This window comes from Onychostoma macrolepis, chromosome 12 (assembly GCF_012432095.1).
Source record: "Onychostoma macrolepis isolate SWU-2019 chromosome 12, ASM1243209v1, whole genome shotgun sequence".
In the NCBI taxonomy this organism is placed as follows: Eukaryota; Metazoa; Chordata; class Actinopteri; order Cypriniformes; family Cyprinidae; genus Onychostoma; species Onychostoma macrolepis.
In genome coordinates, this window is record NC_081166.1 from 2,052,614 (window position 1) to 2,075,433 (window position 22,820).

General features: G+C 34.2%; 5 protein-coding genes and 1 long non-coding RNA gene across 7 annotated transcripts; 5 read left to right on the forward strand and 1 right to left on the reverse strand.

The window, feature by feature from the left end:
* Window positions 1-68: 68 nt before the first annotated feature.
* On the forward strand, window positions 69-2,898 carry LOC131550902 (dual specificity protein phosphatase 13-like). The gene is made up of 4 exons (XM_058793416.1): window positions 69-199; window positions 289-548; window positions 1,458-1,675; window positions 2,021-2,898. Exons 2-4 carry the CDS (start codon window positions 433-435, stop codon window positions 2,203-2,205), a joined length of 519 nt encoding a protein of 172 aa, XP_058649399.1. The 5' UTR covers window positions 69-199; window positions 289-432; the 3' UTR covers window positions 2,206-2,898.
* A 269-nt stretch (window positions 2,899-3,167) lies between these two features.
* LOC131550901 (dual specificity protein phosphatase 13-like) lies at window positions 3,168-6,739 on the forward strand. Its single transcript, XM_058793414.1, has 3 exons — window positions 3,168-3,915; window positions 4,600-4,817; window positions 6,133-6,739. The coding sequence occupies exons 1-3, from the start codon at window positions 3,791-3,793 to the stop codon at window positions 6,342-6,344; spliced, it is 555 nt and encodes a 184-aa protein (XP_058649397.1). The 5' UTR covers window positions 3,168-3,790; the 3' UTR covers window positions 6,345-6,739.
* A 2,479-nt stretch (window positions 6,740-9,218) lies between these two features.
* Window positions 9,219-12,938, forward strand: LOC131550899 (dual specificity protein phosphatase 13-like). 2 transcript variants are annotated; one of them, XM_058793411.1, is made up of 4 exons: window positions 9,219-9,436; window positions 10,603-10,769; window positions 11,622-11,842; window positions 12,549-12,938. In XM_058793411.1, the coding sequence occupies exons 2-4, from the start codon at window positions 10,618-10,620 to the stop codon at window positions 12,773-12,775; spliced, it is 600 nt and encodes a 199-aa protein (XP_058649394.1). In that variant the 5' UTR covers window positions 9,219-9,436; window positions 10,603-10,617; the 3' UTR covers window positions 12,776-12,938. The 2 variants fall into 2 exon arrangements, with proteins under 2 accessions (XP_058649394.1, XP_058649395.1); XM_058793412.1 differs by having other exon boundaries at window positions 9,240-9,436; window positions 12,573-12,935.
* Window positions 12,939-13,592: 654 nt separating this feature from the next.
* Window positions 13,593-15,890, forward strand: LOC131551492 (dual specificity phosphatase 29-like). Its single transcript, XM_058794497.1, has 4 exons — window positions 13,593-13,767; window positions 13,862-14,002; window positions 14,259-14,476; window positions 15,676-15,890. Exons 2-4 carry the CDS (start codon window positions 13,863-13,865, stop codon window positions 15,888-15,890), a joined length of 573 nt encoding a protein of 190 aa, XP_058650480.1. The 5' UTR covers window positions 13,593-13,767; window position 13,862.
* A 763-nt stretch (window positions 15,891-16,653) lies between these two features.
* On the reverse strand, window positions 16,654-20,140 carry LOC131550908 (uncharacterized). The gene is made up of 4 exons (XR_009273654.1): window positions 19,408-20,140; window positions 18,891-19,039; window positions 18,737-18,793; window positions 16,654-17,281 (listed from the first exon to the last, which is right to left on the reverse strand). It is a non-coding gene; the product is annotated as an uncharacterized LOC131550908 (long non-coding RNA).
* dusp29 (dual specificity phosphatase 29) lies at window positions 18,739-22,010 on the forward strand. The gene is made up of 3 exons (XM_058793409.1): window positions 18,739-19,160; window positions 20,166-20,389; window positions 21,404-22,010. The coding sequence occupies exons 1-3, from the start codon at window positions 19,000-19,002 to the stop codon at window positions 21,634-21,636; spliced, it is 618 nt and encodes a 205-aa protein (XP_058649392.1). The 5' UTR covers window positions 18,739-18,999; the 3' UTR covers window positions 21,637-22,010.
* Window positions 22,011-22,820: the final 810 nt, after the last annotated feature.

Genomic DNA, 22,820 nt, shown 5'->3' on the forward strand with positions numbered 1-22,820 from the left:
CGACATCCGGTGGCCAGCGATGGAATTACAGCGTCCGGCGCTTTTATTCAGAGCGCGCGCTGCTGGGTTTCTCATGACTTTAATGTTTGAAGTCATGGCTTCTCCACCTGTTTAGTCAGCTGAACAGCTTGCACTTTAATTCATTTGTTTAATTAACTCTAATTGTTTCTTTAAAGCACCATTGTCTGATGTGAATGTGGTTGGTGTTCATGCAAACTCACTATTTATGATCGTGCACTTGTTCTGGGTGAACATTAGTGCTTTGCTAAATGTTAATGTTAATTTTAGAAGACCAGCTGCAGCTGCTGCTGTCACTTCAGATGAATGTATCTCTGGACAGCAGCAGATATGAGATGCACATCTGACCAGAGAGACGCAGTGGATGTGGAGGCTGTGTTTGTGGTCATATCAGATCCATGATGAGTCTGTCTAATGGAGGATAGCTGTGAAACACCTTCCATTAAAGAACTGGAGAAAATACTGTTCGGAGGGAAGAGGAGCGGAAATCATGTGGATGAAGTTTGGCCCAACCTGTTCTTGGGAGATATGTGAGTCACAGAGTTATAACTAAAACTAAAAACACTTTCATTACTTGAAATAAAATAAAATAAAACATATTTTATTTTAGCTCGTTATCATGCAACATTTCTCATTTTCATTATTGAACTAAAATAATTAAAACATACTGAAATTAAAATGAATAAAACCTATACATCAGTGTTATTTCAATATTGAGATATTATTATATATATATATATATATATATATATATATATATATATATATATATATATATTTATTATTATTATTTTTACTTAAAAAAAAATATTTGATTAATATTTGATGTTTTTATTGTTATTTTTATATTGCAACTTCATTTTAGTTAAAGTTTTAATAATTTTGTTGTGTTTGTCATTTTAGTAGTTTTTGTTTAAATAAAAAATGTAAACTATATAGACATAAACAATAATAAAATGACAAAAACACAAAATTACTATAACTAAAAACAAAATAAAATGTATATATATATATATATATATATATATATATATATATATATTATAATTCAAGTTTTAGTGTGTATATATAAAGTAATATAAACACTGTGTGTTTTATTATATTATTATATAGTGTATTAATGCTTTAGTTTTTAATTTAATTTTTTATTTGTTTTATTTAATTTTATATTTATATTAGTTATTTTAGTGCATCAAGTAAAAGTGTGTGTGTGTGTGTGTGCTTGCATGTGTGCGTGTGTGTGTTTGTGTGTGTGTGTCAATAAAACTAATAAAACTGTTGAATTGTAAGCTGTGTTTCAAACATAATGTGCCTACCTACCTAGACAGCACATTAATCTCTCAGCAGCATTATGTCAGATACTTATTTTCTAGATGAGTTTGATTTTATGGGGATCATAAAGAATGATGTTTTAACAGCCGTGTATTAATGATCTGCAGGTCTGTGGCCAACGATCGGTTCAGTGTGTGGAAGCTGGGCATCACTCGCGTCCTGAACGCCGCTCACGGGAAGATGCACTGCCAGGGCAGCCACCAGTTTTACGGCTCAACGGTCGAGTATTACGGCGTCCCCGCTGACGATTCACCATCCTTTAACTTGTCGGTTTACTTTCACCCCTGCGCTGATTATATAAAGGAGGTTCTCAGTTCTCCAGGAGGTAAAACTGTCTCAGCTTGGGTTTACACTCTTAAAAAGGTGCTTTAACATCTGAAGAACCTTTCTGTTTCACAAAAGGTTCTTTGTGGCGAAAGAAGGTTCTTCAGATTATAAAGAGATGGTTCTTTGTGGAACCAAAAATGCTTCTTCTATGGCATCGCTGTGAAGAACCTTTTAAGCACCTTTATTTTTAAGACTGTACTTGACCCTAAGTTGAAAATTTAGCCCTGCACACTAAATATTATTCTGTTCGACCAGCTTAAATCCTCAAATACCAGCAGGGATGGTAAGATTTAATGTTTGAGGGTTATACAGATATAAAATATCCTTCTGTTCTTGTGTGCAGAGCGTGTTCTGGTTCACTGTGCAGTCGGCGTGAGTCGCTCGGCGTCTCTGGTTCTGGCTTATCTCATGATACACCAGCATCTTTCTCTGCTGGACGCTATTAAAACGGTCAAACAGCACCGCTGGATCTTCCCAAACCGAGGCTTTCTCAGACAGCTGCGGGCTCTGGATGCGACGCTGATCTGAATACTGCATATAAACACCAACAACATTCCAGCAGGACTGAAGTACATGTTACACTCTTAAAAAAATAAAGGTTCCTGAAATGCCATACAGAAGAAGATCCATTTCAAGAAGCTTTCAGCGAGCAGTTCTTAATACAACCATTTTTAAGTGTGAATATTTTAATAATCTAAAGAACATTTTGTTCAATGGAAATGTTCCATGGATGTTAAAGGTTCTTTATAGAACCTTTGTTTTTAAGAGTGTAGCAAGACGTTAGCATCCTTTAGTAGTAAAATGTAATTAATTACTTCAGATTTATTGTATATTTAACAAGATAACACATGTATTTTCACTGTGAAATGTTTTCTTACTTATCATTTATAGTGAAAAATATAAGGTTCCCAAAAGTCCTCATTATTATTATTATTATTTAAATTATTATCATTAAAGCATTTTTTTTCTTTTTCTTTTTTTATTTAGTTGGGTGTTTTGTTATATTTGCCCACAGCCAGATTGATTGATTTGTTTATTTATTAATTTGTTGATTTTGGCTTTAATCAAACTCTCACTTAGAATATTAAAAATGTCACTATAATCAAAAAAAAAAAAAAAGTTCTGTCACCTTCAGGTCATTCCTAAATAAACAAACATTTTTCTTATTTTCGAGTTAGTTTTGTACATTGGTGTGTTTTGTTATATTTGTTTTGTTTTTATTTTCACTGGCATTACCAAATGTTTATAATAATATTTCATAATTTAACTTAATAATTCATTCAATAAAAAAAATTGGTCATTATTTACTCCATGACATATCTACCTTGTGTCGTTACAAACTTGTGTAAACTAAATTTATGTTGGGCTGTTTTGTTATATTTGCCCACAGATATTTATTTGTTTGCTCATTTTTATTTATGTTTTTGTTTTTTCAATTTATGTTCATTCACTGTAAAAAAAAAAAAGTTGAGTGAACTTAAAACAATTTTTTTTACCAGCTTCAGCAGATTTTTGAGTTTGCTCAACTTATTATAATTTTTTTTTACAGTGTTCACTCAATTTCTTAAACTGGCATTACCAACGGTTTAGAATAATATTTCTAATATTTAAAAAAAAAATTCACTCAATAATAATTTGCCCAAAAAAGAAAATTCAGTCATTATTTACTCACCCTCATATCATTACAAACTTGTGTAAACGGTAAATTTTCTTAATTTCTGTATGCATACAGTTTATAATGTGTGTTAATCTACAAAAAGTTATTGTACTGAGCAGAGCTGCATCAGTTTCTGAATCTGAATGCAAAAGATTTCAGAAGATTATCAGTGAATAATGACTTAAATATGTTATGCCTTTTTGGAGTTTGACAGATGTTCTCATTATAAACTATGAAGGAAAACATAACAGAAAGGGTGTACAGATCAGATGTGTGGAGTGTGTGTACATGTGTGTGTACATCATGTCTCCGTGAGTAAGACTATCTGCACTCTGAAGCACTAAATTGGGTAACAGCTGTTGTGTGAGATCAGTGCGAGAGCCACGAGTCCGGAGCGCCAGATCATTATAAACACGCTCTCTTCATCTATTTGGCGGGTAATTCTGGAAAGAAGCGATGGCCCGTAAATATAGCAGGAAAGAGTATCTGTCAGTCAAGGACCTGGAGAAAGTTTTGGACTCGTGTAAGTTAAACTTGCATCAAATCGATGAGGTCTGGCCAAACCTGTACATCGGGAACGTGTGAGTACGAGCTGATCATATACTGAAAATCATATTTACACTATTTTAAATGTGACGGCTTATTCAATTAGACTTCACAACACTGATCTACATATTGAGAACAACAGACAACTTTAAACTATACATTCACAACACATTTTACTTCCATAAACTGATGCATCTACGAGATAAAATAAGGCAGGACTTTTATCCCTCATTTTATTATTTAGCACATTATTTTAGAAACTTTTGTGAAAAGTGGCCAATTTATACTAGAAACAGGGTTTTTATAGTTAACTAAAACTTAAAAATGTATTAAATTTTTTTTTTGAAATAACATTATTATTATTATTTTTAATAAAAAATATATGTTGCCTAGGCAGCATTTCTCATTTTTGTGAGAAATAACAAACTAAATAAAAGTAAAACGAATAAAACTGTATAGACATATTTAAAGTAAGAATAATAAAAATGACAAAAACACAAAAAATACAAATTATTAAAGAATAAATTAAAAAGAAAATAGTAAAAATAATATTAATGTTCTATCAATGATACTTTTGACTGGAATGGAGGTGAAATTTGGTTGAACTCTTCCTAAAAGAAAGTAAACCAGCCCGATTTTGATATTGATATGTGACCGAATAGGATGCATTTTAATCTCCTGTCATTTCTAACCATCTTCTATATTATTTTTCCCGTCAGAGGAATAGCACAGAACCGAAGCGCCCTGCAGAAACTCGGCATCACTCACATTCTGAACGCCGCTCACTCCAAGAGAGGAAGCATCGGGGACCAAAACTACTACGGCACTAGTTTTGTGTACTGCGGGATCCCCGCTGAAGACTCCACACACTTCGATTTGGACGTTTACTTCAAACCGGCAGCAGATTTCATTCACAAAGCTCTCAACACTGCTGACGGTAAGAAATCGCTTGAAATCACTGAAGAATTCACTCACAGCTTGTGCACTACAGTCTTGACCTGAACTACTTTCTAAACACGCTCCTGGACATACTGTGTGTGATTAATCAGTGCATGCTATTCAAAATGCAAAGTCTTCATCATTTTCCATAAAAATGTAATTGCACCACCTCTGTAAAGACTTTTTATTGTCGGGTGACGTCATGTAGGTTATATGCGATAACCAATAGCCAAATAGTGATTTAGGCTGAATCTGTAGCAGATGCAGCCTGTCAAAAATCTTGATACATTTCGGCAATCATATCAAATAAATATATATATATTTTAAATTATATACATTTTTTTTTTTTTTTTTTTGGACACATGGATATGCTCTGGAGAGTGAAATAAACCTTCAGTTTCTACATTCAGGTCAAAAAATAAGTGTGTAACAGCAGAAAATCAAGCCTTGTCCTACATTTTGTCAGCATTGAATGTTCAGTTTCACTTGCAATACATTACTGAAGTAAAATGGTTGCAATTAATTAATTTTTTTTTTTTTTTTCATTTTGCAAATACTATTTTGCTAAGTATTTTTGTCTTGATTCTAGTAAAAATATCAAGACATCTTAATGTCTTAATTTGCACTTTACATGTGCACACACACACTTCCATTAAAAAGATGTACTATCTATTCATCAAAGACGCATTGAATTAATGAAAAGTGCCAGTAAAGTCATGTATAATGTTACAAAAGAGAAATAAATGCTGCTCTTTTGAACTTTCTATTCTTCTGTGAATCCTGAAAAATCAAATGTATCACAGTTTCCACAAAAATATTGTGCAGCACAACTGTGTTCAACATTGATAATAATCAGAAATGTTTCTCAAGCAGCAAATCAGCATATTAGAATGATTTCTGAAGATCATGTGACACTGAAGACTGGAGTAATGATGCTGAAAATTCAGACTTGATCACAGAAATAAATTACATTTGAACAGATATTCACATAGAAAACAGCTGTTTTAAATGGTAATAATATTTCACAATTTTTACTGTATTTTTGATCAAATAAATGCAGCCTCGGTGAGCAGAAGTGACTTCTTTCATCTTATCTCAGGCTCACTGAAGGTTGTGTTGGACTCTCATCTGCAGTGTTTGTAGAAACAGCTGTATTAATAGCAGTGAGCTCAAGGCCCTCAAATGAATCATTGAAATTAATTGTAGGTGTTATTTTTACCAGCGAGGAACAGGCAAGAATGAGAGGCTGCTGTCACGTCTTCTATTAAAACCATAAAGTCTGTATGTAACCAGATCTCTGCCTTCCTCCTTAGGAAAAGTTCTGGTGCACTGCATCATGGGAATGAGCCGCTCCTCGTCGCTGGTGCTGGCGTACCTGATGCTCTATCATGACATGCCTCTGCACACGGCCTTACGGCGCGTCGTCCAGAAACGGGCCATCTATCCCAACAGGAACTTCCTGGCTCTGCTGCTGGACCTGGACCTGCAGAGGAAGAAGAAACACAGACGATGTGTCCTGCTCTGAGCAAACAGCTACGGGACTGATCACGTGATGAACGATCGTAACCAGGCCACATGCGACAAGTGCTTTGATTCTTCACACTGAAAGCGAAAACATAAATGTAATCAATATGTGATGCTTACAGTAACGTGGAGCTGGAATTTGGACCAATGAGATCGGATTGTGGGCGGAGCTTAATAATAATTAATTACATTTATATAGCGCTTTTCTGCTTTTTCTAAGCACTCAAAGCGCTCTACAATGTCAGGGGGATCTCCTCATCCACCACTAGCTTATGCAAAAGAAAAAGTTATTTTCTTTTCTTAAAGGGATAGTTTACCAAAAAATGACAATTTGCTGAATATGTCCTCACTCTCAGGTCATCCAAGATTAGGATGAGTTTGTTTCTTCATCAGATTTGGAGAAATGTAGCATTGCATCAGTGTCTCAGCAATGGATGCTCTGCAGTGAATGGGTGCCGTCAGAACGAGAGTCCAAACAGCTGATAAAAACATCACAATAATACACACCACTCCAGTCCATCAGTTAACATCTGGAGAAGACAAAAGCTGAAACAAATCCATCATTAAGACTTTAAATTATTAACTAAAATACGAGTCCATAATCCATAATAATGCTTCCTCCAGTGAAAAAAAGAGTCTGGTCTGAATCAGGAGAGAAATCTGCACAGATCAAGCAGCGTTTACAAGACAAAACAGCTCTAAACAAATATCTGGCTGGATATTGATGTGAGAGACAACAGGAAATTGACTTTTTCACTGGAGGAAGTGTTATTATGGATTATGGACTCATATTTTGACCAAAAGCTTAAAGTTAAAAACATCTTAATGCTGTATTTGTTTCAGCTTTTGTCTTCTCCAGATGTTAACTGATGGACTGGAGTGGTGTGTATTATTGTGATGTGTTTATCAGCTGTTTGGACTCTCATTCTGACGGCACCCATTCACTGCAGAGCATCCATTGCTGAGACACTGATGCAATGCTACATTTCTCCAAATCTGAAAAAGAAACACATTCATCTTCATCTGGGATGGCCTGAGGGTGAGTACATTTTCATCGTTTTCGGTTGAACTATTCATTTAAATAAAAAATTAAATATACACACTTATCACACACAGATATTGGTTGCAATAGTCCATTTTAACTCAATTGTTTTATATGTGTAGTTAAAAATGCAGATTATTGCAACCAATATTTGTGCGTTAAGCATATCTCAGTCTCCTCTATTATCACACAGAGTTGCGCCCTATAGAGTGTCTCAGTCAGTCACTTGTTAGGGATGGTTAGGATGATGGACTGCTGAGAGTCGATGAAGATGCTTCCAACATCCACTGAAGGCATGAATGATGGCAATCGATCACTGCAGAGATATCGGACATGTCTATTCATTTAATACTTCAGTGGGTTTTGGGTAAATACTGTGAATTTTGATGCAGTGAAAGACTTGAACATGCACTTCATATGCAAACATATCTATGCACTTTTGTATTATACAGAGAGATCGTCGGTGAAAAAAAAGTGAAAAGGGTTTGCTATAAATCTGTGATTAAAAAACAAAACAAACAGATATATCGTGCAATTTGACTTAATTAATGCCATTGAGCAGTAAAGATACACACACAAACACAACACACTACCTCCAGCCTCCGGACCATCACGCACTATATACAACAGGACCAAAACACAGTGTGACGGATACTGTACATTACATTAGGTTAAAATAAATATTAAAAAATGACACCGAGTTGTCTTATCAATGGTTTATGTGATAAATATGTAAAGTCAACATAAAATGCTTAAACGACTACAGGCGAAAATGTACAGCCTAAGACAATGACTAAATATTTTAATAATGAATAAATACATTTAATTATATTAATATTTTAGATAAACATTATTAAAACAAACACCCTTTTGTCTGTTTTATTTATCAATCATATTGTCCCTGTACAGCACTTTGGTCAACCTTGGGTTGTTTTTAAATGTGCTTTTTAACTAAACAATGAAATGAAAATAATTATATTTTAATGTATAAAAGCAAATAAAGTTCATCTTGATTTCATGTTGGCTTGATATTTTACTGTACATTTTATTTCTGTAGTTCATTTGCTTTTCTGGAAAGCTGCTTTTTAGTTTTTTAATAAACTCTTTCTTCAATTCAATTCTATATATATATATATATATATGAAGTTCAAACGTTTGGGATCAGTAAAATTTTTTATGTTTCTTAAGTTTCTTATGCTCATCAAGGCTGCATTTATTTGATCAAAAATGCAGAAAAACAGTAATATTGTGTACAATTTAAAATCATTTTCTATCTATATACTTTAAAATATAATTTATTTCTGTGATCAAAGATGAATTTTCAACATCATTACTCCAGTCCTCAATGATGTATTTTGAATAAATGCTGTTTTTGTTTTCTGAATCCTGAAAAAAGGTATCACAGCTTAAAATATGAAGCAGCAAAAATGGTTTCCAACATTTATAATAAATCAGCATATTAGAATGATTTCTGAAGGATCATGTGACACTGAAGACTGGAGAAATTCAACTTTGCATCACAATATTACAGTTTTTTTCTGTATTTTTGAGACTCTAAAGAACTTTAAAGAATAAGAGACTTTAAAAAAACATTAAAAGTCTTGCTGACCATATATATATATTAAATAAACTATTTATTAAACATAAAAAGCAGCTGTCCAGCAAAGCAAATGAAGTCCCTTGTGTTGAGGGTGAAGTGTTGACTTTGAGAGCTGATGTATTTTTATCTCGCTGCTGTGGGAATGAGCGTGTCTAATTTAAGACGCTGTTACTCAGACACAGACGAGGGCGAAATGAGCAGAATCCTCCCTCTGTCTCTAATCAGTGTGATATTACTGAGGATCTTCTCACCAAATGATCTTATATGGTTTCTTCTGCTCCCTGCTGCTTCCAGATCAGGATCCTGAAGAACGGATGTTTAGAGCCGCATGAATCAGATAATATATATAAATAGATAAAGCATCAGCGTGTCTTCCGACAGGCTTGAACAACACGTCATACAAACACACACACACACACACACACACTGACGAGCTGTTCCTCAACACACCGTGAGTCTTGTGCTTGAATTCATTCAGATAGATGCATTGGTTATATTGAGGTATATTGAATAATATTTGAATTGCAATGTGTAAAAGTGTTATTTGATCACATGCATGCTCGACTGAGACTTATAATGGCACTTTAACTCCATTAATTATAACTTGATTACACAATGACAAGAAGATAAACAGGATATTCATAAAGAGATAAAGTTAGTCGTTGCTCATTGATGCATTCACAACTAGCTGATGAGGACGTCAAGTTTTAACCAAACGTTTGATGTTAAAGTTGTTTGTATCATTTTATTTGATTTATTATTAAGGTGTGGCAAACCAAATAATACAACAAAACAGAATTAATCTAATCCACTGGTAATACTTTATTTTGCACAATGTTATTTTAGTATCATTACTTTATTTTTATTAACATTTTAAATTAGTTTTTATAGTTTGGTTTCATCTTAATATTAGTTTTAGTGATTTTGTTTTATTTTTTTTTAAACATGACTATATAGTTTTTATTAATTGTCATTTCAGTTTTAGTTATTTCAGTACATCATTGTCAACTACCTGAAATAAAAAATAAAAAAATATTTTGAATTATTTTAAAAGTTTATTTATTGTAGTGTTATTTTAGTATCATTAAGATACTATTATAGTTTTTATTAATATTTTTATAGTAATTTTAAAGTTTTAGTAATTTTGTTTCATTTTTGAAAATGTCTATAGTTTTTATTAATAGTTATTTCAGTACATCCTTGGCAACTAGCTGAAATAAAATTTTATTTTACTTTATTTTAAAAAACAATTTTTTTTTTTTGTATTTTATTTGAAGTATGACATTATTTTTAATTTTTATTCAAACAAAAATGTGTCTGAGCTGGTGTTTTCCATAAATTCAAGGTGTACAGTGGGCTATTGAACTCTGAAATGGTCAAAAATAGCATAATGAAACAGCATTAAAGTACATTCTTCTGTCATAGAATACATTTCATACGTGCTTCCATATATTTAAACTTGTTGCGATCAGTGACAAGACACAAGAGAACCAAAGGTGCCTGCGTCAAACCTCATTTTACATTTTAAGCACATAATGCCTTTGACTTCCTTACACAAATCTAATAGCACCAGAGTCTTATTGGCTGCTGTTATGGTGTTATGGTCTCGTTGAGCAGCGGCGGTGGGCTGATATGCCCCGTAACGGCAGCCGTCTGATGGCTGACGCTGGGAACGGCCGCTACGAGACTCCTCCAGCCTCTGAGCTCCAGAGACTCCTGTGGGTCAAAGCTGGAACCAGCGGCCATCTGGACGAGGTCAGGCCTGGAATATACATCGGAGACATGTAAGATGCTTTTTTTACATTGTTTACACTGCACACTGTACAGGAAAATACTATTTCAGTCTTTCTTCGAAATTTCACATTTAATTCTAGCAATTTCGGAGTGAAAACGGTTTCTACATCAATTTTTTTTCAGTGTACTACTATGAAAATGAATAATATTCATCCCTTAGTTTAAGATACCGTATTTTTAAGAATATTTTGAATACCCAGTTTTCTGACCTTTTGAATATAGGAATTTTGGTATATAAGGTTCATACATATTAATGGAAGAAATATAAACCTGATATTACTTTATTTCTTTATTTTAGAACTTTTTTATGAGAAAGTGTCAAATACTTCAAAAAACAAAGTATAAAGACAGAAAACGTATTCTCCTCTTTGTCAAAAATATTTACAATATTCACTGAAAGATCTTCTTACTCAGTATTTTTGTCTTGTTTTCCAGTACAAATATCTAACCAATCTTAAATCAAGACACAGAAGCAAAAATACTCTTAATTTAAAATGATCTTAATTTAAAGGGAAAACAAGATTATTTTTCTTGCCCCATTCAAAGATATGTTTTCTCGTTTTAAGCAAAAACTCACTTAATTTTGATGCATTTTTCAGAAAACAAGTAAATGTCTCTTGATTTAAGAATGTTTAGATATTTATAATGGAAAAGTAATGCGTAAAAAATTTTTTTTTTTTTTTTGCCATGTTTTAATCGTGATTCTACTCTATTTTTTGCTCCTTTTTTGTTAATTAATATACCTTACAAAGTTGGTATGCTCCCTATCGTGTTATATATGTGTAAAAAAAGAAAACATCAAGTGTGTTTGTGTGTATGTGCTGTGACTGCATCTCATCCAGGTACGCAGCGAAGGACAAGCACTTGCTCCAGTCTCTGAACATCACATTCGTGCTGAACGCAGCTCATGGGAAGTTCAATGTGAACACAGGAGCCAGTTACTACAGAGACACTAAAATCAGCTATCACGGCGTGGAGGCCTTTGACATGCCCTCCTTTGACTTGAGCCCCTTCTTCTACTCCGCTGCCAAGTTTATCAAGACTGCCATGAGCACCCCTGGAGGTGAGGAGAGGACACAAAACAAAACACACCAGCTACACTAATGCAGAATTCAATCGGAATATATTTAGCATGAAGAAATCACATCAGTTTGTAGGTCCATTAAAGTTTTTTGCATCATGATACTATTTTCATTTTATGTCATTATACAATGAACTATTGAGCAATTCTTATTATGCGCACAATGCAGGGTTATTATACTTAACTAAAACTAAAACCATAAAAAAACATTTTACTTGAATACATGAAACATTAACTTACATAAAATAAAATGTCTTTTTTTCCCCAGCTAGCTGCCAAGGCAACATTTCTCATTTTCATTGCTTAACTTGTACTAAAATAACTAAAAGTTAAATAAAATTAAGCCATATTTTTAAATATTCTAATAAAATTGACAAAACACACAACACAATTACTAAAACTTTTTTACTATTAATAAAAACTATAATAGTATATCAATAACTGGCACAATGGTGATTTCTTAATAAAATATTTTTTTAAATAATTATAATAAAATAATATAGTTTTTTTTTTTTTTTTGTTAATGGGAATTTGAGTGAGGAAAATGTCAAAATGCTAAAATGAATTCTATTTTTTCTTAATGCAAAATACAGCCATTTTCTTTATTTAAGATATAATTTAAAAAAAAATTATAAAAATAAATAACATTATTGAAATATGCTTTTGATAAATTCTTAAAAATCTGTAGACATTTTTCTTGTTTTTTTCCTAGGTAAGGTGCTTGTGCACTGTGCGATGGGTCTGAGTCGCTCATCGTCGCTGGTTTTAGCGTATCTGATGATTCATGAAGGCATGACGCTGGTGGAGGCCATTAAAGCCGTCGCACAACACAGGAATATCTGCCCAAACTCCGGCTTCATGGAGCAGCTGAGAGAACTGGACAAAAAACTGCACTGCCAGAGCGCTGCCTTCTAACATCGGACCAGATCACAAAAACACTACATTAGATACAGCAACAGAATTATTCACATGAGGAGCGATTATGAAAATTCCCTGACAGAAATGCATGATTCAGAATCTGCCTTACATGATGTAATTACATGATTAGATACAGGATTTCATTTCTCAATTAAAAAGTAATTTTTTTTAAGTTGTTGCATTTTCTGTCGTTGTCAAAAATTCTGCTATTCCTGCTTAATGTTCAGAGACACAATGAGGTTCACAGTTTAACACTGTAGCGCTTTCAAAACAACAAACAGGAGGGAAGGGGTTAAAAATAAGATGTCCATCCAAAAGGAGAGTAATTTCAGAGCAATTTCAGATTTATAAATATTATGAAGATTGTGCACAGTAAGACCAAGAATGTGCCTTAAAGTAAACAGAGTTCATTAAAAAATATATTATTAGTTATTAAAATATACTGTATACATGAAAATATAAAATATATGTAATCAGGACATCAAGCCTCTTAGTGTTCAGAGAATTTAATAAAAATATTATTATATTTACTATATTAAAATATATCACTAAATAAATATATTACTATGTTTCAATTATACACATACATATGTATATATATATATATATATATAGGCCTATATAATAAAATATATTTACATATATATTTAATATATAAAATATATGTAATCATGACATCAAACTTTTTAGAGTTCAGAGAATTTATTAAAATAATATATTTTACCAAATAAAAAGTAGATTTGTTAAAACATATAATTTGATAAATTTTCTATTATTTTACTACATTAAAAGAATAAATTTAAAATTACTTCAATTCAAAGATCATCTCAAAGATCCTCAGCTGTCTGTCTGTTTGTGTCTCATCTATATTTACCAACACGTAAAGAGGCCAAAATAGAGACACGTATCACTTACTGCATCACAATCACACACAAACGCAGCTCCACGTGGACGACAGACCTGGCAGAAGAAGTTCAAAGAAACAACATGTGAGTTTAAGAACAGAAAAAGTAAAAATTACATTATGTTCTCATTTCAAAAGATCAATCTCAATGAAATTCCTCATAACGCGTCCCATTAAAGAATGAGCACACAGGAAGGTGAGAAACAGGATGTTGGGTACGAGACTCCGCCCATCTGTGACCTTTTGACCCTCCTGCTAAAGAACCGTCGACCCTCCGGCGCCTATAATGAAGTCTGGCCCAACATCTACGTCAGCGATGCGTACGTATTACACCACCAGACTCCAATGCAACACTTTTAGTCTTCTAATGTGCGTTAACTAATGAGTTCCACATAATGTTTGACAGGACAAGAATTTGCTGTACTTTTTATTTCTACTGCAGTAGCTCAAAAATCTAATTCATGCAAATGCTATTGGTTCTCACGCATCACATGACAGATCAAGTTTGAATATACGTGAGTGTAAATGAGATTTGAGAGCTACTGCAGAGAATTAACTCTTGAGTGATTCTCTCAGTACAACAGCGAAAGACAAGACACTTCTAAGACATCTAGGAATCACTCACGTCGTCAACGCTGCACACGGACCCGCTCACATCGACACCGGAGCTGATTTCTACTCGGATACAAACATAGAGTATCACGGCGTGGAGGCACCAGACAGCAGAGACTTCGACATTGCATCATTTTTCTACCCAACAGCCAGTTTCATTCATAAAGCTCTGTCACAGCAAAGTAAGACATTGTGCACTTTTATACAATGAGTTTGCATTATATATGTTTCTGAATGTGTCTGCAATCCCTTACAAAAAATAAGCTTTTTCAAATGTGCTATTAGTCTACTTCTTTTAAACTAAAAAATAAGAAAGTATACTTTCAGTCTACTTTTATGTACTTCTCAGAAATACACCTAAAATTACATACTTGAGGTATACTTACAGAAAAGTATATTTGGTCTATACTTGTACTCAATCTTATGGAAGCCCGTTTCCACCACTGAATAAAAAATAAAAAAAGGTTATTGCGACTTTTTATCTCACAATTCTGACTTTTTTCTCGCAATTGTGAGATATAAACTCGCAATTCTGAGAAATAAAGTTGCAATTGCGAGTTATTAAGTCAGAATTGCGAGATATAAACTTGCAATTGCGAGAAAAAAGTCAGAATTGCAAGATAAAAAGTCGCAATTGCGAGTTTGACTTTATATCTTACAATTCTGAGGAAAAAAGTCAGAATTGCGAGTTTATATCTTGCAATTGTGAGAAAAAAAGTCAGAATTGTGAGATAAAAAGTCGCAATTACCTTGTTTTATTTTTTATTCAGTGGCGGAAATGGGCTTCAATACAATATTTTGATCGAGATGTACTTAAAAGTACAATTAAGTATTCTATATAAGTATTCTTATAAACTTGCGTGATCAAGTCAGCTTTGGGGTAGAATAGCTTAGGTTAATAAAACTGGCCGCCAATAGAGGATTTTAAGGCCGATTTTAATGAAATAAACTTGAAGCATACTGTTTTGTAAGCGATATTTTATTGACGCATTGGGGATATTATTTTGTTTATGCATTTAAATTGAGAATTTACTTTTTGAATGCGTTATGAATTCTATGTCTCATTGTGAATGATTACTCAGTGACGTTATTCCAAAGAAAAGTGTTTGTCTTCATGATGTTTCATCAAAAAAAAAAAAAAAAAAAAACACTTAACAAAATGACTAAAAAATGGAAAACATTACATTTCTGGTATATAAAAAACACTTTTCAAAATTCAGACAATTCCTTATGTAAAATTTAAAGACGCACCCTTACAGTTTTTCTTGTTGAATGAATATCCAGTTTTACTGGAATGCGTTTGATGTTCTATAGACATCTATGTGACGGGTTTGAACAGGTTAAACCTGCATGTGTGATGGTAGTTTAACATGTTTTTCAGGAGGGGAGAAGGTCTTGGTTCATTGTGCCAGAGGAGTGAGTCGTTCAGCGACACTAGTTCTGGCGTATCTGATGATATACGAAAAACTCGCAGTCGCAGAAGCCATCAATGCGGTTTGTGTCCACCGGAACATTCTACCCAATGCTGGATTCCTTCAACAGCTCCGTCAGCTGGACTCCAACCTCCACCTGCAGAGAAGAGATGCCATCTATTAGCATAAACTAATAAAACTAACCGCAAGTTATTTTTACGCAGCTTGCATTATATATGTTTCTGAATGTGTCTGCAATCCCTTACAAAAAATAAGCTTTTTCAAATGTGCTATTAGTCTACTTCTTTTAAACTAAAAATAAGAAAGTATACTTTCAGTCTACTTTTATGTACTTCTCAGAAATACACCTAAAATTACATACTTGAGGTATACTTACAGAAAAGTATATTTGGTCTATACTTGTACTCAATCTTATGGAAGCCCGTTTCCACCACTGAATAAAAAATAAAAAAAGGTTATTGCGACTTTTTATCTCACAATTCTGACTTTTTTCTCGCAATTGTGAGATATAAACTCGCAATTCTGAGAAATAAAGTTGCAATTGCGAGTTATTAAGTCAGAATTGCGAGATATAAACTTGCAATTGCGAGAAAAAAGTCAGAATTGCAAGATAAAAAGTCGCAATTGCGAGTTTGACTTTATATCTTACAATTCTGAGGAAAAAAGTCAGAATTGCGAGTTTATATCTTGCAATTGTGAGAAAAAAAGTCAGAATTGTGAGATAAAAAGTCGCAATTACCTTGTTTTATTTTTTATTCAGTGGCGGAAATGGGCTTCAATACAATATTTTGATCGAGATGTACTTAAAAGTACAATTAAGTATTCTATATAAGTATTCTTATAAACTTGCGTGATCAAGTCAGCTTTGGGGTAGAATAGCTTAGGTTAATAAAACTGGCCGCCAATAGAGGATTTTAAGGCCGATTTTAATGAAATAAACTTGAAGCATACTGTTTTGTAAGCGATATTTTATTGACGCATTGGGGATATTATTTTGTTTATGCATTTAAATTGAGAATTTACTTTTTGAATGCGTTATGAATTCTATGTCTCATTGTGAATGATTACTCAGTGACGTTATTCCAAAGAAAAGTGTTTGTCTTCATGATGTTTCATCAAAAAAAAAAAAAAAACACTTAACAAAATGACTAAAAAATGGAAAACATTACATTTCTGGTATATAAAAAACACTTTTCAAAATTCAGACAATTCCTTATGTAAAATTTAAAGACGCACCCTTACAGTTTTTCTTGTTGAATGAATATCCAGTTTTACTGGAATGCGTTTGATGTTCTATAGACATCTATGTGACGGGTTTGAACAGGTTAAACCTGCATGTGTGATGGTAGTTTAACATGTTTTTCAGGAGGGGAGAAGGTCTTGGTTCATTGTGCCAGAGGAGTGAGTCGTTCAGCGACACTAGTTCTGGCGTATCTGATGATATACGAAAAACTCGCAGTCGCAGAAGCCATCAATGCGGTTTGTGTCCACCGGAACATTCTACCCAATGCTGGATTCCTTCAACAGCTCCGTCAGCTGGACTCCAACCTCCACCTGCAGAGAAGAGATGCCATCTATTAGCATAAACTAATAAAACTAACCGCAAGTTATTTTTACGCAGCTTGCATTAAGTAGTAATGAAGTAAAATGCAGATATTAAAAGGGTGAAATTCAGTAAACACCTTTATTGATGATGTATGTTTTGTACAGGCAAACAGATGAAGCCAGAAAATAAAAGCAACGTGCAAAGTTTCATGTTAAGTGGTTTTCCATAGAAAACCATTAGAAGGAAAACACTGAACCATTAAGCAGATTGCGTTCATATTACGGCCTCATCTGCTTGCCTGTGTAAACTACACATCATTAATATAGAGATTACAGAATTTAATATTACTGTTTTAAATATATTAAGGCACTTTAAGTGTTTTTACAATGTTTTGTCGCACTGTTTAATGATTGAAATATTACTATTTTACTAATATTATGGATTGCAAATAGCCATTTTGTTCACATACCTTTGTTTTATTCTTTTGAGAGGTGATCTAAATATGTTCGGCTGTGAAACATGGAAAATTGACAGGCATGTCTTGCAGTTCTATGGATGTTTTGCCATCCAGGTCTTCGAGCCAGTCACGTGACTGAAAGCTATGAATATATAGATGAGTTTGTTTCTTCATTGGAACAGATTTGGGGAAATTTAGCAATCATGTTACATCACATGCTCAGCAATGGATGCTCTGCAGTGAATGGGTGCCGTCAGAATCAGAGTCCAAACAGCTGATAAAAACATCACAATAATCCACACCACTCCAGTCTACCAATTAACATCAATTAACAAGTCCATATTCCATAACAATGCTTCTCTCATCAAAATCCACAAACATATTTGTTTAGGACTGTTTTGGCTTGTTTTGAATCAGGAGAGAAATATGCACAGATCAAGCTATTTACAAGTTTTTCACTAGAGAAAGCAATATTATGGATTATGGACTCGTATTTTAGGTAAAAAGGGTAAAATGCAAGACGATAACTGATGGACTGGAGTGTTGTGGATTATTGTGATGTTTTATCAGCTGTTTGGACTCTCATTCTGACGGCACCCATTCACTGCAGAGCATCCATTGCTGAGCAAGTGATAGAATGATACATTTCTCCAAATCTGATGAAGAAACAAACTCATCCTAATCTTGGATGGCCTGAGGATGACATTTTTGGGCGAACTATTCTTTTAAGAATGTGCAAATAAATTATAGAATTGCCATTTATGAAATGATGTAGAACAAACAAACAACTCTGGCTCAGACTTAAGGGAAATAATCATGATGCTTGATTATAGTTCTCAGCATTTATTTGGGTTCACTATTAGTGTACTGTGGTGTTCATGCCATGTCTTGTATCAGTTGAAATTTGCAGAGAAACATGTAAATGTGTTTTTTTGGGGGTTCGGCTCTCTCTAGTGAGAGAAAGAGGGAACAGATCTCTAAAAATAACCCAGAATTTAACACCCACCTCCAGCCCGTCGTCAGACCAAAGCAGTCGACTCGGCTTAGCACCTCTCGACCCAACCTGAACACAAAAGTACAGAGAAAGAGGCTGATATTTAAGTCAGAAGCGATACTGAGACTCCTCAGGATGATCAAACAACATGCAGCTGTTGACTTACACGTGAAATGAGACGTAGTTCTGCATTCAGCCTGGTTTTCATCTAAGCTTCTGCCTTTGGGCCTTATATTTACCCTCTCGTGCTGTTTTAATCAAATGTGTGGTTGAAGATGACCTCAAGGAGGACGTTTGGAGTGAAGCCTGAGGTTTCTGAAGAGAAAGAGGAATATGTGACACCAAACGGCTACGAGCTGGAGAAACACCTCACACACGGCAGCGTCGCCTACACACACGTCAATGAGGTCTGGCCCAACGTCTACATAGGAAACGAGTGAGTTGTTTTGTTTGACTAACCCTAATATCAGTTGTGATGCTGATGCATGAAAAGGATGCATACTAAATTCACTCAATATTGTGCAGTAAGTCTATTGAGTATTTTCCTTAAACCATCACTAAAGTCAGAGCCAGAGTTGTTTTGTTGTGCTACATTATATTGTAAACTGCAACTCTATGATTTATTTACAATTACTTAAAGGAATAGTTATTTAAAAATGAAAATTTGCTGAAAATGTCCTCACCTTCAGGCCATCCAATATGTAGATGAGTTTGTTTCTTCATCATATTTGGAGAAATTTAGCGTTACATCACTTTGCTCAGCAATGGATGCTCTGCAGTGAATGGGTGCCGTCAGAATGAGAGTCCAAACAGCTGATAAAAACATCACAATAATCCACACGACTAAAGGCGATCAATTAACGACTTATAAAGCAAAACGCTGCATGTTTGTAGGAAACAAATCCATCAAGACATTTTAACTTTAAAAATACAAGTCAGTTCTAAACTTACCCAAAAATGTGAAACCGAGTCAGTGAAGAGAGTAGACAAATACCGGTAAAGTTCGTTTTGTTTACTCAGGGTTAGGGTACTGCCCCACATGAAAAAATATCATAGTAATTTATAGTAAATACTATAGTGTTTTTAAAGTGTTTTATACTGTATATATTATAGTATTTACAACACTTTGTTAATGAATGCTACAGTTAACTATAGTGAACTGATGAAGTGTAATAAATGCTGTGGTATACTTTAGTTTACTTATTACAGTATTGGGTATTTACTGTAGTATTGCAGCATGTGCTTTTTACGTTTTATGGGTTTTGATTGGCTCCAAAAGTGATTTCAACTATTCTGTCGTTATATCGTTGTAGTTCTTGTCGTGGAGAGTTTGAATGATTTTTATAGGTTACAGTCATCGTTCTTAATGTGACTGGGAGAATTTGCCTGAACCAAATGGTAAAAGTACTTCACTAGTCTAAGCTGTTGTGTTTCTGTGAAGAGAAGCAGCAAAGGACCGATACAAGCTGAAGACGATGGGCATCACGCACGTCCTGAACGCTGCGGAGGGCGAGTGGAACAGTGTGGATACCGGCGCTGAATACTACAGAGACATGGACGTGCATTACTACGGGATCACGGCGGAGGACGTTCCTACGTTTAACCTCAGCCAGTACTTCTATTCTGCTGCAGAACACATCCACCAGACCCTCAGAAACCCCCAGAGTGAGCTGAAACACAACAGTTACCGTTCAAGAGCGAATCAACATACTGCCAGTTAATATTTGGACGCATTTGATTGATTTTATGATGTTAAAACCTTTTGATCTAAAGCAGTGGTTGTCAACCAGGGGCCAGGGCTCACTAGGGGGCCCTCAACTTTCAAGATGATTTAAACAAGTATTTAAATAAGCTATAAGAACTCAAGATATTTCTTATTTTAATTCACCCCATCAACATTTTTTTAAGAACTATGATTCTTGCAAATGTCTTGGTAATCCTGGATATTTGAGAAAGCCTCATTTTAAAAGTCTGATTTCCAGACCTGGAAAAGTCATTTTTATAATGAATATGCATAGTTGAAATGCAAGTTGAATAATCAAGTAGAAATTGTGAGTACAAATATATTTTAAAAATCCTTATGCTGTATTAGAAAAGTCATGCAAATTCATTGGTTTAAAAGAGTTGGATCTTTTTACTTTGCTAATTAATTTTTAATAGTATTTATATATATTTTAGTTATTTTGTTTGGCAGAAAAAGTTAATGTGGGGAATTTAATTTTTATTTTTTTCTTGTGGACAGTTGAGGACCTTCAAGTCAAAAAGGTTGAGAACCACTCATCTAAAAATCTTCTGCTTGAATGAATTGCTTTACAAAGCTATTTAAAAAAATAAAAATATTGAAATTATTGAAGCATCATGAAGTGTACATCACACATGTTCCTCCTTCAATATGTTTAAAAGCATCCCAGGATGCACCTCATGAAGTTGGCTGATGAAAGTCCAGACTGAGCAGAGCTGGAATCTAGACAATGAAAAAGCTTAAATATAAAAGTTTTCATTTGTGCCACTTTCTTTCGATCACATCATTCCCAGACTTACGTTTGTGCTATTTCACTATTTTGTGAGTTTTCGTCACTTATTCTAATATGTGGAATATTTTCAAAATAACGATCAGTTGTGTCCAAACTCCAAACACTGCTGGGTGAGGTTGTGTCATCTTGCCCTTTATTTCTCCAGATAAGCTTCTGATTCACTGCGTGATGGGCCGCAGTCGCTCCGCCACACTCTTCCTGGCCTACTTGATGATCTACGAGCACATGACAGTTGTGGACGCCATCGACCACGTTAAACGCCGGCGGCGCATCATCCCAAACTGGGGCTTCCTGAAGCAGCTGAGAGATCTGGACACACACCTGCTGGAGCAGAGACGAGCTCAAAACACACGAGCGGACGACAGCACAGATACCTAAACACAAACACTAAACACATTTACTGAAATTAGATAAGAGCTATTTCTGTTTACAATTCTGGATGTAGACAATGGCAGCCAGTGAATAGTGTTAAAAGTTTTAGGTTAAATCTGGCTCTATGCAAATGAAACATAAGAGGGAATGCTAGAAGAAAGCTTTTTCCAGGTTTTAGAGCGTCTTCCTATCCAATTACGAGAATACACACACACACACACACACACACACACACACACAGCAGGGTTACGAAATAAATTATTTGAAATAAAAATTAAATAAATAAATTATATAAAACCTTTAACTTAATTTGTTTCATTTAGTTGCCAAACCAACATTTCTAATTTGAGTATTTCTACACACACACACACATATATATATATATATATATATATAAATTAATTTTGTTTAAATTAATGTACTAAAATAAACTAAAAAAAAAAAAAAAAAATATATATATATATACAGTGGGGGGGAAAATTATTTGATCCCCTGCTGATTTTTTATGTTTGCCCACTGACATAGAAATGATCAGTCTATAATTTTAATGGTAGGTTTATTTGAACAGTGAGAGACAGAATAACAACAAAAAAAAAATCCAGAAAAACGCATTTCTAAAAAGTGAAATAAGTATTTGATCCACTATCAATCAGCAAGATTTCTGGCTCCCAGGTGTCTTTTATACAGATAACGAGCTGAGATTAGGAGCACTCTCTTAAAGGGGTCATCGGATGTAAAATTCACTTGACAAGTTGTTTGAACACAAATGTGTGTTGGAAGTGTGCACACATCCGTCCTATAATGATAAAAATCCACCCAGTGTTTTTAAAAAAAATCCCTTTCTCAAATCAGGCTGTTCTGAGATTCCTGTCACAATGACGTAGTTCTGTACAGGCCCCTCCCACGATAGTTGACTGACAAGGCCGTCTTACCTTAGACCCGCCCTGAGTGAGCTGTCATCAGTCCGCCATTGTGTCGACTCCAGTGCAAGGGAAGACAAGATGTCTCTGATTAAGCGATTGAGGTGTTTTGTTGATGGATGTAATAATGAATATAGCAGTCGTCATTTACTCCCGACATCTGAGCTGCTGAAGACGCAGAGGATTAACGTTATTTTAGTTTTGAAGGGAATGCGCTGATCCCGATCTGCCTATGTTCATGTGAATCATTCGTGATCCACTTCATCTACA